The 14,105-nt window shown below is 34.7% G+C and overlaps 1 protein-coding gene across 5 annotated transcripts in view; it reads left to right on the top strand.

Annotated features, from left to right (window-relative positions):
* The window catches only part of IFT80 (intraflagellar transport 80), an 82,478-nt gene that overhangs the window by 16,871 nt on the left and 51,502 nt on the right, over nt 1–14,105 (top strand). For 4 of the 5 annotated variants that reach the window (XM_081138090.1, XM_081138087.1, XM_081138089.1 and 1 more), the window contains 2 exons: nt 2,707–2,817; nt 4,325–4,393. In XM_081138090.1, the coding sequence (XP_080994216.1) occupies nt 2,707–2,817; nt 4,325–4,393 (180 nt within the window). The remainder of the gene's footprint in view (nt 1–2,706; nt 2,818–4,324; nt 4,394–14,105) is intronic. The other variant, XM_081138091.1, reaches the window with a different exon arrangement.

The raw sequence follows: 14,105 nt of genomic DNA, 5'->3' as shown, positions 1-14,105 counted from the left end.
ATGGAGTAGGTTGAGAGACAATTCCTGGGCCCTTCATTTCTAGTTCAAGAGTTACTTGGTTAATCTCTTTGGTGCTGGATTTATTCATTATAACCAACAGTTGTTTAGTATGTGGATATTCTGTGCTAGGCAATATGCTAACATTTAGTGAAACAGACCTGGGTAAAGTAAAAAACGACCACAGGATTAACTTTCCACTTACTATATGTCATCTTTACAGTTTCCTCTCTTGAGATTTCCCCCCCTTATATTTTCTCTGTAATTTTAAGTTAGTCTCATAAAGAATAGCACAGTTAAATTAAAAGAAATTGTTACATTGAAAAATGACCCAGAGGTAATTATAAAATTAAAAGGAAGGTACAGTATGGGGAAAAGTAAATGGTACTAGTGGTACTAGTGGGTGGTTGGATGAAAGAAAACAGTAGATCCTTGTTGAAGCACTAGAAAAGGAGGGAGAAAGATAGGAATGTCAAAGTAGTCCATTATATTTATTTATTTTTAGTTACTAGGTATGGTTACTGAATTGGTTAAATTTAACAAATGCTGATTATGTAAGAGCATATTGCAAATAAAAATATGACTAAGACTTGGCCCCCTTCCCTGAAATGAATCACAGTCTAATAAAAAATGCTACGACTGTGCTACAAATAATGTACATTGTGTGTGAAAAAGAGAGAAAGACTTTGTTGGTGGAAATGGGTAGGTGGTCAGTGAAAGAACCACAGGATGCTAGGTGTTAAAAGTTTTAAAGCCACCTGTATTAGAGTTCTCCGGAGAAATGTATTAAAGCCATCTTAGGCACCTGACTGAAATATATTTTTAATGAGTTGTTAGTATTAGGCCAATTTTGAAAGCCTTTAGTTAAAAATGAATTGAAACAAAATAAATCCTCTGAGGCAAATTTTGGTTAGGCAGGCACATTATTCTTTTACTGCAAAAACAAAAATTATACATATATATACACACACATTTATATACATATTGATTTGGAGAAAGTTTCTAATTTCACTGTACTTAATTTATTACAATCTATGTATGGCTAGATTTCATGATCATTCAAAATCACACTGATCTTTTCTAGGATTCCTGTAGTACTTAACTCTTTGCGCAGTTGATTTGTCCCCTTGACATCACTTACATACTTTCATTACATACTTTAAAGTTGTAGTTTTTCAACTTTTTTTCCTAGTACAGGGTGGGGCACAAGTAGGTTTACAGTTGTGAGTACATGAAACAGAGTTTATTCTTGTATTATTATTTATTAATTATTGTATTATTTCCATATGAACAGCTGTAAACCTACTTGTGCCCCAGCATGTATATGTGAATTTTTTGAGGTGAACAACCAAAGTAGCCTGCTTTTTTGGGTCTACCTGGTGCCTGGTACAGTGTAAAACCATATAAAGCAAGTATTTTAAAACTTAGGATTATTAGTTGTTAAATTAACTAAACAAGGAGGCCATTAAACTGAGATGACTAATGCCATCGACCCATGTACACAGACCAAAATCTAAGCCTGTAAATGCCTCAATTTTACGTAATTGAAACCTAAGAACAACCAGTCACAAACAGCCAGCTAGGCTTTAAGCTATAGTCAATAATTTTCTTACTTCGCTTCTGCCTTTTCTCTTTTTTTCTTCTTCATTGTTTGATTCAGAAACACATGTATTTACTGAATCTGATTATGCATCCATACAAAGTGTGGTTTTCCACCTTATGACCAGCCCATCATATTTTATTTTATTTTTTTCTGTGAAAGCATTTTTTGTTTTGTTTGTTTATTTATTTAAATATTGTTGAAAATATTACAGATGTCCCCTTTTTACCTCCATTGATCCCCTCCACCCTGCATCCACTCTACCCCCAGGCCTTCCCCAGACCAATGTCTGTGTCCATGGGTTATGCTTATAAATATATAAGTTCTTTGATTAATCCCTCCCTGCCCAGTACTCCTCCCCACCTTCCCTCTGAGTTCCCTCAGTCTGTTCCATGCTTCTATGTCTTTTATCCTTTGGCACAGCATGGAGGGAACTAGAAAGTATTATGCTAAGTAAAATAAGCCAGTGAGAGAAGACAAGTACCACATGATCTCACTTATATGTGGAATATAATAAACAAAATAAACTGATGAACAAAATGGATCCAGAGACATAGATGCCTTTTCTCTACACAAACCTCTCTCTGAGCTCCTGTCAGTGGAGCGCTCCTAACCACTTCTGGTTTGGTGCTGTTTGATTAGAATCAATTTTTGCTCAAATAAACTCTTAAAGTTTTAAAATATGCCTCAGTTTATCTTTAAAAGCCATTTCACTATCTTGGTTCCTCTCCTCTATACCTTTTCCAGCTTTTTTATAGCCTATAAAAAAAATGCAAGACAGCAAAACTGCTTAAATAGAAGACTTTCTTGACATTTCTTTTGATCCCTTTGGCCATATCCCAGCAGAGTTTTATTGTCCCCCTGAATTACCATAGTATCATATACATATATTCTCTTGCACCAATTGTTTCAAGGTTTTGTAATTTTGTTTATGCCTCTTTTCCAATATATGTGTGTTCCTCAAAAGTAAGAATAATTATATTATTTGCCCTTTTGTCTTTAGTGCCTAGCACTATGCTAATTAGTCTAGTAGTAGGCAGTCAACAGATGTTTGTCGGTTGAATAAATTATTTTAATAAAATAGATTTCTCAAGTATAATTTCTTTTAGGTAAATTTCATCTGATTTCTAAGTTAGGAAGAGTGGAAAAAAGTGTAGAAGCTCACTGTGGTGCAGTACTTGCAGGAAGATGGAATTATGAAGGAACAGCATTGGTTACAGGTAAGTTGTCTGCAAAAATGACATTTTAAGTGAATTTTATGAAGAAAAATTTCTAAAGGAACAAAATATTTGCTTAGCAATAGTCTTTCACTGTCTAATAGTAAATAATTAGCACAGTATTGATCTAGACTGCCATATAATGTTATAATTCTGAATCATATTAATTACTAGTTTTGTAATATGACTTACGGAGAATATTATGTCAAAAATGCTTTTGGAATGCTCAAGTAGAGAGTAAATAAAAGCGGTAATTTTTTAAAATTTTAAAATTAAAACTATTCTTATTTAACTTACCTTTACCCCCTTCCATCTCTCTCCCATCTCCTGTCCCACTGCAGGGATTCTCCTCTTCACCTACTGTATTATTTATTGTTTTGTAACAAATTACTCCAAGGTTAGTGACTTAAGATAATAAACATGTATCATCTCACAGTTTCTGTTGGACAGGGAACAGTTTAACTGGGTGGTTCTGTCCCAGAGTCGAGAAATTGGATGGGGCTGCAATCATATGAAAGCTTGATTGGGGCTGAAGGATCTGCTTCCAAGACAGTTCACTCACTGGACCTTGGCAGATACCTTACTTCCTTACCACATGGCCTCTCCATAGGGCTGCTTGGGTGTTCTAACAACACTACAGCTGGCTTCTCCCCTAGTGAGTGGCCATGAGGGAACAAGATAGAAGCCACAATATATTTTATGACCCACCCTCAGAAGTTATACTCCAGCATTTCCACCACATTCTGTTAGGAGCAAGTCACTAAATATAGCCCCCACTGAAGGAGAGAGAAATTAAGCTCTACCTCTTAAAAGGAGGAATAATAAGAATTTGTGGATATGTTTTAAAATTACCACACCTATCCCCTGGGACTTCTATAGGACTTTTCTCAGTCAGTTGTCCCTTGCTTGTTTTTTCAACTTCTCCTTTTTCAGTGGTTTCTTTTTCAGCACATAAGAGTGTTCAGATATCATCCATCTTGAAAATTGAGAAGAAAGAAGTAAAAATCCTTCTGTTAACCAATAAGTTTCTCTAGCTACAACTTCCTCTTTCTTTTTAACCCTTGTAGGCAGACTGTTAAAAAATGTAGTCTACTGCTTCATCCATTCAGTCCCCAGCTCATTGGAATTTGACTGCAACTTTTCTTATTACACTGAAAGCACTTTTCTTGCAATTCTAGGATGGAGATTTCAGCGAAAATGAAAGCATTATTTGAACAATACACTCATTAGTCTTCTGTTATTAAAGGAAAAAAATAAAAATTTTTGTCATGGAAGTTAGGCTACTCTGATAAAGTGTTTCAAAATAATTTCAATTAAATCATACAGTTATGAAGCACTGTCATTTTTTTTTTACCTTTTTTTTTTTTTTTGAAGCACTGTCATTTAATTAGAGTAAATTTTGTCCAAATTTTAAATATGCATTAATATAGATATGGCTGATTGTTATATGTAAATTTAATGTTTAAATTTATTCTAGTGAAAAATATCAATTATCATTTTCTCTTTATAGTTGGAGAAGATGGACAAGTAAAAATCTGGTCAAAGACTGGAATGCTAAGATCAACTTTAGCTCAGCAAGGTATGTATTATAATCAATAAAAATGTCTTAACATTTTCCTTTAAAGACAGCCTAATATCATTTCTAAGACTGATTTTGGTCATTTTCAAAACCTGAAATGTCTTATTTCTATTTAGATTTTTTCCTGTTGCTTTCCATGTTGCCTGATAGACCATGGTACCTGTGTTATTCAAGCCAAGAAATATATGAAATACTCAAGGGCTTTTTCTTTGTTAGTGAATCTGTACAAATACAGTTATGGGCTAATGATTCTTTTTAAATAATTCTGAAGCATTATGAACATATCCTATCTAGAATAGGATTTGGTATCTAGTTAAGTAAATAATAGTAATAGAAAACATTGAGTATCTCCTGACTTAAAAAGTCCCAATAACTTCATAATATTAGCACCCTTTCTAAATTATATTTTACCTTTGATGTCTATACTAATGGAGGGGAGCAGACACCCTGATGATCCAAAACTTGTTAAGTTACAACTCCTTAGAACAGCGCCTCAGTGTTCCATGTTACTTGGGAAGAAATACCCATAAAGTCAGTCTATAAAGTAGTCATTCCTGTTGGAATTTAGATTACATAAGATTTTCTTCTGTGTGGCAGATTTATTTTCCTAGTTACATTTACCTTGGAACAATAAAGCAGTTTTAATGTTGACCTGAGAATTTATCCGCTGATCTTCAGAAACAGGTTGCCAAAAGGCTGCTTGCACACTGTCTTTCAGATTATATGATAAAGTCATATTGTGAAACATTTCCATTAATTGACTTCCAAAAATTGCCAGATTTCATTTTTTAAGTTGTTTATTCTTAGGATAATGTTAAAATAGTTACATTTCCTTAGCTACACATTAACCAAATGTTAGCAAAGGAACCAGAAGTACTAATTAGCACTTATTTCCTGAGGTTAAATCTTTGCTACAGATAATCTCCAAGTTGAATATTTTATCCATGAGTAGAAGCATTTTTGTTAGAAAAAATTGTCAATTTATTGTTACTTTAGTAATAAAATGTACCTTTAGAAAATAAATTTTTGCCTCGCCCAGGTGGCTCAGCCGTTGAGCATCACCTAGGATCCAGAAGATCGCCGTCCGATTCCCGGTCAGGGCACATGCCTGGGTTGTGGGATCGATCCCTAGTAGGGGCCGTGCAGGAGGCAGCCAATCAGTGGCTCTCTCATCATTGATGTTTCTCTCTCTCTCTCTCTCTCTCCCTCTCCCTTCCTCTCTCTGAAATCAATAGAGACAAATTTAAAATAAATAAATAAATAATAAATTTTATTTTAGTCTTCTAGTGGGCCTGGGGATTTACTTTTGGCTTTATAATTTTTGTTAGGGCTAATTATTTGGCATTCTTACTTTATGATGTCTGATTTATGTGCAACTGACAGAATTCTTCTAAAGATCACTGCCCCGTTGGAGCTGGGGCTACAGTTCTTTTTAGTGTTTTGCTGCTGCTGAGACATATCCTTTTTTCCTTTCTTTTCTCTTTTACTAAATTTTTGTCTACAGAAGACACAGATCTTCAGAGAAATTCTGAAAGCTTATATCACCGCCCACTATATATGAATTCTTGCCTAAATTGTTCATTAGTGCCTGCCTAAAGCTCCTTCAGTTTTCTTAAATTCTTTACAGACATCTCCTTTCCTTTTACTACCCTTGCATCCACCATTTTGAACTTTCCAACCTCTAAAGTTGAAACTTACAATAAGGTGTTTAATATAAACATTGTTAATCATAGAGGGTAGGTGACAATACTATAGTTTACCTGTATAATGGGTCTGGAAACCAAATTGCTACTTATTTTAATTTTACTGAGAAAATGCATTTAGGGTTCCCAAATTCACAAGGGCAGTTAGAAGCACAGTATGTTCCTAAATTAAAGACTATAAATCAGAGATCACAAACAGGTGGCCTTTGGGCTGAATCTTGCCCACTAGCATGGTATAGACCTAGTATTAAAAATCAGGACATTTCACATAACAAATTTGGATTTCTGGTGTCTTGAAAAATTGGAAGATCTGGCAACATTAGGCCTGCTTTTCAGGATGAATACAATCAGCTGGAGTTCAGTAGTCGCTGCTCCATTTTTAGTTGGATTTTAAACTCTTCTTATTTTTCTTACACTCTACTCACTTCACTCATTTTTGTTACATGGGAAAAAACATAAATCTGAAGGTATGTGAGTTTGCAACTCCTGCTTTCAGTAATAAGTGATCATAAAATTTTGGTTGTTAGTATGTATCTTGCAGGGAGCACTTAAATCTTTTTATTTTATTTTAAAGTCTTACTTTCTAATAGATATATATTCACATGCTTCAGAATTTAAAGCATATAAAAGGGTATAAAGTTACCTTTTAAATACTATTTCTGTCTCTCATATTACCCCTATTGTGTAGCCACATTCCCAGAAGGAACTCGTGTGACTTTTTCTTGTGTAGCAAATGTGTTTTTATATATTCCTTTTCTCTCTCTTATAAACAAGTGGTTGCATATTGTATATACTACAGTATGCTCTTTGGTTGTTTTTACTTGAGTCATGAACTATCTTGGAGACAGTTCTATATCAGTAAATAAAAATATTCAAGTTTTTTTCCAAAGTGAATGTACTATTTTATATTACTGCTAGAAATATATGAAGATTCCAATTTCTCCACATTCTCAACACTTGTTATTGGTTCTTTTTATCATAATCATCCTAGTGAATGTAAAGTGGTAGCTCATTGTAATTTTGATTTGCATTTCCCTAATGATATTGAGCATCTTTTTATGTGCTTATTGACTATTTGTAGATCTTCTTTGGAGAAATGTCTATTGAAATCTTTTGTGAACTTTTTAATTGGGTTGTCTTTTTATTTTTGAGTTGTAAGAGTTCATTATATATTCTAGTTAATAGAGTTATTGGATATATGAACTGCGCCTATTTTGCTAATCCATTCTGTGAGTTTTCTTTTCACTTTATCTTTTAAAACACAATTAAAAAAAAAATCTTTATTGATTTCAGAGAGAGGAAGGGAGAGGGAGAGGGAAAGTTGAAACATCAGTGATGAGAGAGTCATTGACCGGCTGCCTCCTACACGCCCCCAACTGGGGGTTGAGCCTGCAACCCGGGCATGTGCCCTGACCGGGAATCGAACCTTGATCTCCTGGATCCTAGGTCAATGCTCAACCACTGAGCCACGCCTGGCTGGGCAAAACACAAAAGTTTTGAAGAATTTTGATTTATCGATTTTTTTCTTTAATTGCTTCTACTTTTGGTGTCACATCTATGAAACCATTGCCTAATACAAAGTCATAAAGATTTAACCTATATTTTCTTCTAAGAGTTTTATAGTTTTAGTGCTTTCGTTTAGGTCTATGATCCATTTTGAGTTACTATTTATGTATGGTGTTTATTTTGGAGAGGGATGAGTTGTTCTTTCTTTTCTTCCTCCCAACTATGTGGGTAAATAGGATTCTTTTAAGAGGCTAAAAGATAGTTTTATTGTATATTTATGTCACATAATGGTATTTCCCATCAACATTTCAGATAACTATAATTTTCTTAATATCAAATTTCTGTGAAAGGGCAGATCATTTTTATCCTATTTGAATTCTATTTATTCTTTCCAACTTCAAGGTTTATGTTAATTATAAGATTAAAGTGCAAGATTAAATTACATAGATTTTCTTATTTTAGTTAACCTACTGGTATTTCAACTGAGCAATCCGATAGCTTTTTCTAGATTAAGGATTACAAATTTATCTTAGAACTATGCATCTAATTTTTGAGTTTTTGATCATTGGTGCCACACACACTTTCCTAATAAGGCACAGACTTTTCCTGTTTTATCTCTGGGGAAAATCATTAGAGAAGTTGAGTTATAATGACATTAACCTCAAAGGAAAAAACCCTGGTTATTTATAAAGTTTGTTTGATTTATTAGAAACTACAAGTTTTGAGTGTGATTATAAATCTGAACTACTGTAAGCTGGATGCTGAAGGCTCAAGTAAGAAGGTCAAGTTGGGTGAGGGTGGTGGAATCCTGCCTCCTTTGAGGAGCAAAACTGTAAATTTTGGCACAAAATGAAATAAAATAAGCCTTAATTATTGTAAAACTTGGAATTCAGTAAACAATGCTGAAAGCATACTTGTGATTTTTACTACATGTTTACATTAATTATACTTACTCCTTGATGAGTAGAAATTAATTCTGAATTCATTTCTTGATGATTGGAACCAGATATACAAATGGAAAAAGTCACAGATGTTACCTTCTCCTCTGATACAAAGAAGGATTAATCCCAAGTTTTTTGGGGGAAAATGTGACTTAGTTTAAAAATGATTCTTACCGGTACCTTTGATGCATTGTTGTTTTTTATTAGAGAAAAATAACGTGTAGGCCAGGGATAATTATTCTTATGCTATGTTATATATTTTAATTATAGGTTAAAATTGGAATAGAGTACTACAAACCTTTTTTACACTATATTCAAATGGAAGAAGAGAATGACAATTATGAAACCTGTTCATAATGAATTTAGTAAAGGAAGTAAACTGGAACTGTAAATAACTATAATACAAGACCAAATGTACTCATTGCTATAAGGTGCTGGGAGGACAGGGGAGGCAGAGATTAGCACTTGTTGGGGACAAAGTATCAGAAAAGCTTCCTGGCAAATATTGCAGCAGCTTTTGACTGGGCTTTGAAGAATGAAGAAATTAGGTTAGGAAAAGGGCTTGTTGGCAATGGCTTGTTTCTGCAGAGGAAGTTAGTTGATCAGTGGTAGAGAGGTGGGCTGCTTAAGACATGAAGGTCAGGTGAGGGAGAGCATACCCTTTGGGCCAAGGAATAGGCGGTGTGAGGCACTGCCAGGGGGACCAAGACACTGATGGTCTCAGATGCTAAATGCAGGGGTTTGAAGTTTATTCCATAAGCCTTTTATTCCAAAACCTTTTAAAAAATTGAGCAGGGGAGTAAGAGAGAAGGAATGTCATCTAGGAAAATTACCTCAGTGGTAATATGTAGGATAAATTAGAGGAGATAGAGGTTAAATGGGGGTAGCCAGTAAGGAGGTTACTGACATGTTCCATGCTAGTGTGGATTAAGATTTGAACAAAGGCAGTGCTGATAGTAGTTGAAAAACATGAATAGTTCTTCATGGTTGAGAGGAATGGATACTCTATAAGGTAAAGAATTCAGAGGAAAGAATAAATGAGGGGATATGTGTGGAGGGATGATAGCTTTGAATATGTAGAGTTTGAAGTTCTGACACGTCTTTGGGGCAAGTGGAAATATTGTTAGAGCTCAAAGGTAAAGGCTGAAATATTAATGTGAGAGTCAGTTACAGAAAGGTGAAAGGTGAAGCTATGGGGGAAGTTGAGTTCCTCAAGGGAGAGGTGGCTGATGGAAATTAAAGAAACAAATGCCTTCATTTAAACTTTTTCTCTGTACTGACCCAGTGACATACATAACCAAAAAGTTCCTTTTTTAATGTAATAAATCACAATTACCTATTGTTAGTACATGTCCCTACAAGTAGAATGAAGGGAAACAATTCTTGGTTTTTGAATTTTTAATATTTGGTAACAAAAAAGGTTGAGTACCTACTACCATGAACAACACAATAAACAAATGGTTGCTTATTGCATTACAAAGTAATTTCTAGTAGTAGTCACTAACAGTGCTTATATAGTGCCAGACCCTGCTCTCTGCACTTTCCTTATATTCATTCATTGGAGACCTAGATTGCATTCAAGGCAAAGGTAGCTAATGCTTTATTATAATAGTGAAGTGTTTATTTCAAAAGCATTCTTGAAAACATTCAAAACCAACATTTTGAGGGGATACCTTTTAGTATGAATGTGAAAAACATGGTATATTTGACCATGTACTTCCTTAAAACAATTGAAATACATTTTTGTCTCCTCTTCTGTGGTTTAAAATGCCTTCAACAGGTTGAAAGAATTTAGATAATTTGTTTTACAGAGAGATAAGGGTCTGACATTTAACACAACCCCAGGTGCATGTGGTTTCTTAAAAAATGTCAAAAAGGTCACATGATCTTATTGTACAAAGTCAGAAAAACAAGCTCTTTTTGAATGTTTTAACTGAAATGGAACATAAATAAAAATTCCCAATATAAAAAGCAATAAATTACTTACAAAACTATTTTTGTTTTTTTGTCTATTTTTTGTTAATGATGAAATTAAAAACATCTTATTACATAATTTGCTAAACTTTTTGTTTTAAAGTTATTCATTCTGAAAGGCTAAATTTGTTATTTCCATGCTATGCAAAGTGAAGCATAGCACTAGGAATAATTCAGTGCTTTAATAAGTATGCTTTTTAAAGCATTTGAGATATTATAGATCGGTTTCAAATGCTAATGGTTTGGATTTCATCATAATTTCTTTCTGAAGGTAATTCAGCCACTTTCAATAATGATCTTTATTAGAACCACCCAAATTGGAAGTTGTACAGCAATGTGTAGTACAGCTTCTTTTGGAAAAGAAAGCATTCATATAAGTTCCACACTTAATATTTTATTATAAGCATAAAGGATGAGTATACTGAAGACATCTCTTAGTTCTTGATGCTTTATCCATTTTGAATATTGATGGTTAGGAAGATTGAACTAATGAGATGTGGCTATTAATCTTATTTAAGGTTATTTGTCATAAATAGCTCCCTATTTGCTTTTTGATTGAAAGAATGTGGTTAAAAATTACGTTATAACAAAGGAATTACTTTTCTCCATAAGCTTATTTTTTTTAAAAACCATAGTTATTATATCTGTTTCTTTAAAATTATTATTGTTTAAAATATTGTTTTATAAACAGGAAATGAATTATCTTCATGTCCCCAAAGGGAAAACAAGTATTCTGAAGATCTATAAGGTTTACAAACAAGGAAATGGTGACACAGCTGACTTAATGGGCCACAAATTCAGTGTTAAAGAGCATAAGAGCGTCCCTAGCTCCTCATTCTATACCTCAACTGGGCCTTTACCACAACTAAAAAACTAGTCACATCCTATAGAACTCAGTGGGAGTTGTATTTACTGAATTATTTTCTTGGGGATAAATGTTTGTCATTGTTTAGTAGACACTCCAGGAAACTGTAATTTTACTGAGTGCATTCATGAAGATATCATAATCTATAATTAAAATATATTAATTTATTTTTTGCACAATAACTACAACTGTAATAATGGAAATAAAGAAGGCACTTATAATTCCATCACCTTATCAAATAGGCTTTCCTCCCCTGTTCCCTTCCAATCCTCACCCAAGAATCACATCTGAGATATGTGAAATTTTTGTTTATATTTCTTGGGGGGTTTATTAGAGTTGAACTCTGTTCATCTGGAGATCTACTTTTGAAGCCCAGGTCAGCTCCTGGCTACTCCCAGAGAATATTCCAAGAAAATGTACTTACCAAGTACAGAAAAAGGAAGAGTGCCCTCTGAGGTTGGCCATCTCATTGGCCATTATAGGTTTCTCTGATAACAGAACAATCCTAGATGTCATTGACTGAACAGGATATTTAGACCCAATATAATGTCTAACCTAAACCATGGAAGGCATGCTTCAGGAGTTTTTTGGATTAGAGTAGACTTTCTAAGTCTTGTATACCACTGAGACTTGCTCACAGTTGTGTTCCGGTTGGGAAAAAAATGGTACAAAAGAGTAGGGTGCCACCTGAACACAAGTTTTTATCTTACTGAAATTTTATTCCCTGTTGATTCTTGATTACTTCCTGTTGATTAGCATTAGTTGGATTTACCATTTAAATAAATAATTAAATCATATTGGTTGACCATAGTTCCTCAGATTCACATTTCATGTTTTACTGAGAATGTAAATTCTTGAAAGATTTATTCATTGACTCTCAGAAAGTCAATTGCTGCAATAGTCTGACATAGGTATCCTAGACAGCTTTTAAAAGCTTGGTTTTTATATATACATATATAGAACTGGGTTAATATTTCATAGATTAATTTTATAACCCGATTCACTTTCCTAATGAATAGGTAACTTGGTCAGACAGTGGAGTTTAGATATTTAATGGGTTCAATAGATATACTTATTTTTTTAAAAACTAGGCTCACATAAAGTATAGCCTTCCAGAAGATATTGGGCAATCTAGAAAGTAATTGAATTAGAAAATACCATCCCTAAGTTCCTATTCTAGGACTTTGAAAACAGTATGAAATTTAGTGTAGTTTATAGTATTGTTATCAGGGGAACTGGAGTTCTTGGGGTGCTGTGAGAAAAAGAATTTCCTCAGGCCTCCACAGAAGGATGGGGTTTTGTAGAAAGCTTTATTGATGATGTAAAATTAAGGATTTTCCCCTCCGAGTTCCTATCTCCATCTGTCCATGGAGAAAGTCCAATCTTGTCTTCAGCAGGGCCAGGATTAAGGCCACTGCCTAGAGTTTCTTTTCCATATTAAAGTCCAGTCCAGTACAGCATCTAGCTGGCTTAGCTTGTGTTCCCAGCTGCAGTCCATTCCATGTGGGGTCTGCATGGCCATGGGCCACGCACCATGCAGTTGCTTAAAGCCATGTGGCTGTGGAGAGAGAACAGGAGAATGCACGAGTGAGTGCGGGTCGTGGAACAAGTAGAGAGAGAACTCTTTGGGGATTTTAACTTCTAAGATTTTGCTTGCTTGCAATGGCTCCACCCTCCTAGCCAGTGATCTTTTACCCAGGCTAGATTGACAGGCAAGTACCTTCCCTGTGTCACCCAGAATTCACTGTGCATGTGCCCTTCACCTTTGTTTGGTCCCTTTCCCCAGTGATCTGCAGGGAATGGACGGACCGGTGTTTTCCTGAGGAGCATGAAGTGTAGCTTCCTAGTAAAGCTGCCCAGATGACCATGCTTTTAATGTCTGGCCTCCCTTTGCTTTCTTCCTTTATTAATATTAATAAACTAGTTAATTATGATGATAACAATATGATAGGTAACTCAGACTTGTACCTTTCCCCTGGAAGTGGAGTCAACTTTGTCGTGGTTGTAGGATATTTGCATCCTTCTTAGCCTAGCTTTCAGGCTAAAACCACACTTAATTGATAGCAAGACTTTCCCTAATCTGATATTTAATTTGCCATTTGTGAATTCATAGATGGGAGAGCTAGGTCATTTTGGAGTTGGGTGATTCCTGTTCATTAGACTACTACTTTTTTTTTTTTTTAACTTTTTATAATTTTTATTTTTGTTTAAAGTATTACAAATGTCCCTTTTTCTCTCCAATGACCCATTCCCCCCCGTTCCTTCCCACTCCCCAGTCACTCTCCCCACCATTGTCCGTGTCCTTGGGTTGTGTATATATGCACATAAATTCTTTGGTCACTCTCTCCCCCTCCATCCCCCCGCCCCCCTCCATCCCTCTGACATTTGGTCAGTCTCAACTATAGACTACTTCTTAAGCAGCAAGTGAGGGGAAGTTCTGTTGCCTGTAGCAGCATCAGAAATGGGAATTATCTATAAGGTGAGTATACCACGTATATTTTTGTGTGGAAAATTTAAACCAATGTATGCATTGAGTCAGTTTAAACTGATGGCTATGGATGATGGGAAATGATACCTTGTTATATACCTCTTTATATCTTAAAATAGTGTAGTGTACTTATTTTTTGTATTTCAATAGCACAATATCTTGAATTCCTAAAAACTTCATCTTTTCTCAGCAAGATCAAAAGTAGCTAAATATATAGTTTGTCAGTTGTCAAAGG

Source organism: Miniopterus schreibersii, assembly GCF_964146895.1.
Source record: "Miniopterus schreibersii genome assembly, chromosome: 5".
Lineage (NCBI taxonomy): Eukaryota > Metazoa > Chordata > Mammalia > Chiroptera > Miniopteridae > Miniopterus > Miniopterus schreibersii.
This window is presented reverse-complemented; position numbering and strand designations above follow the sequence as displayed.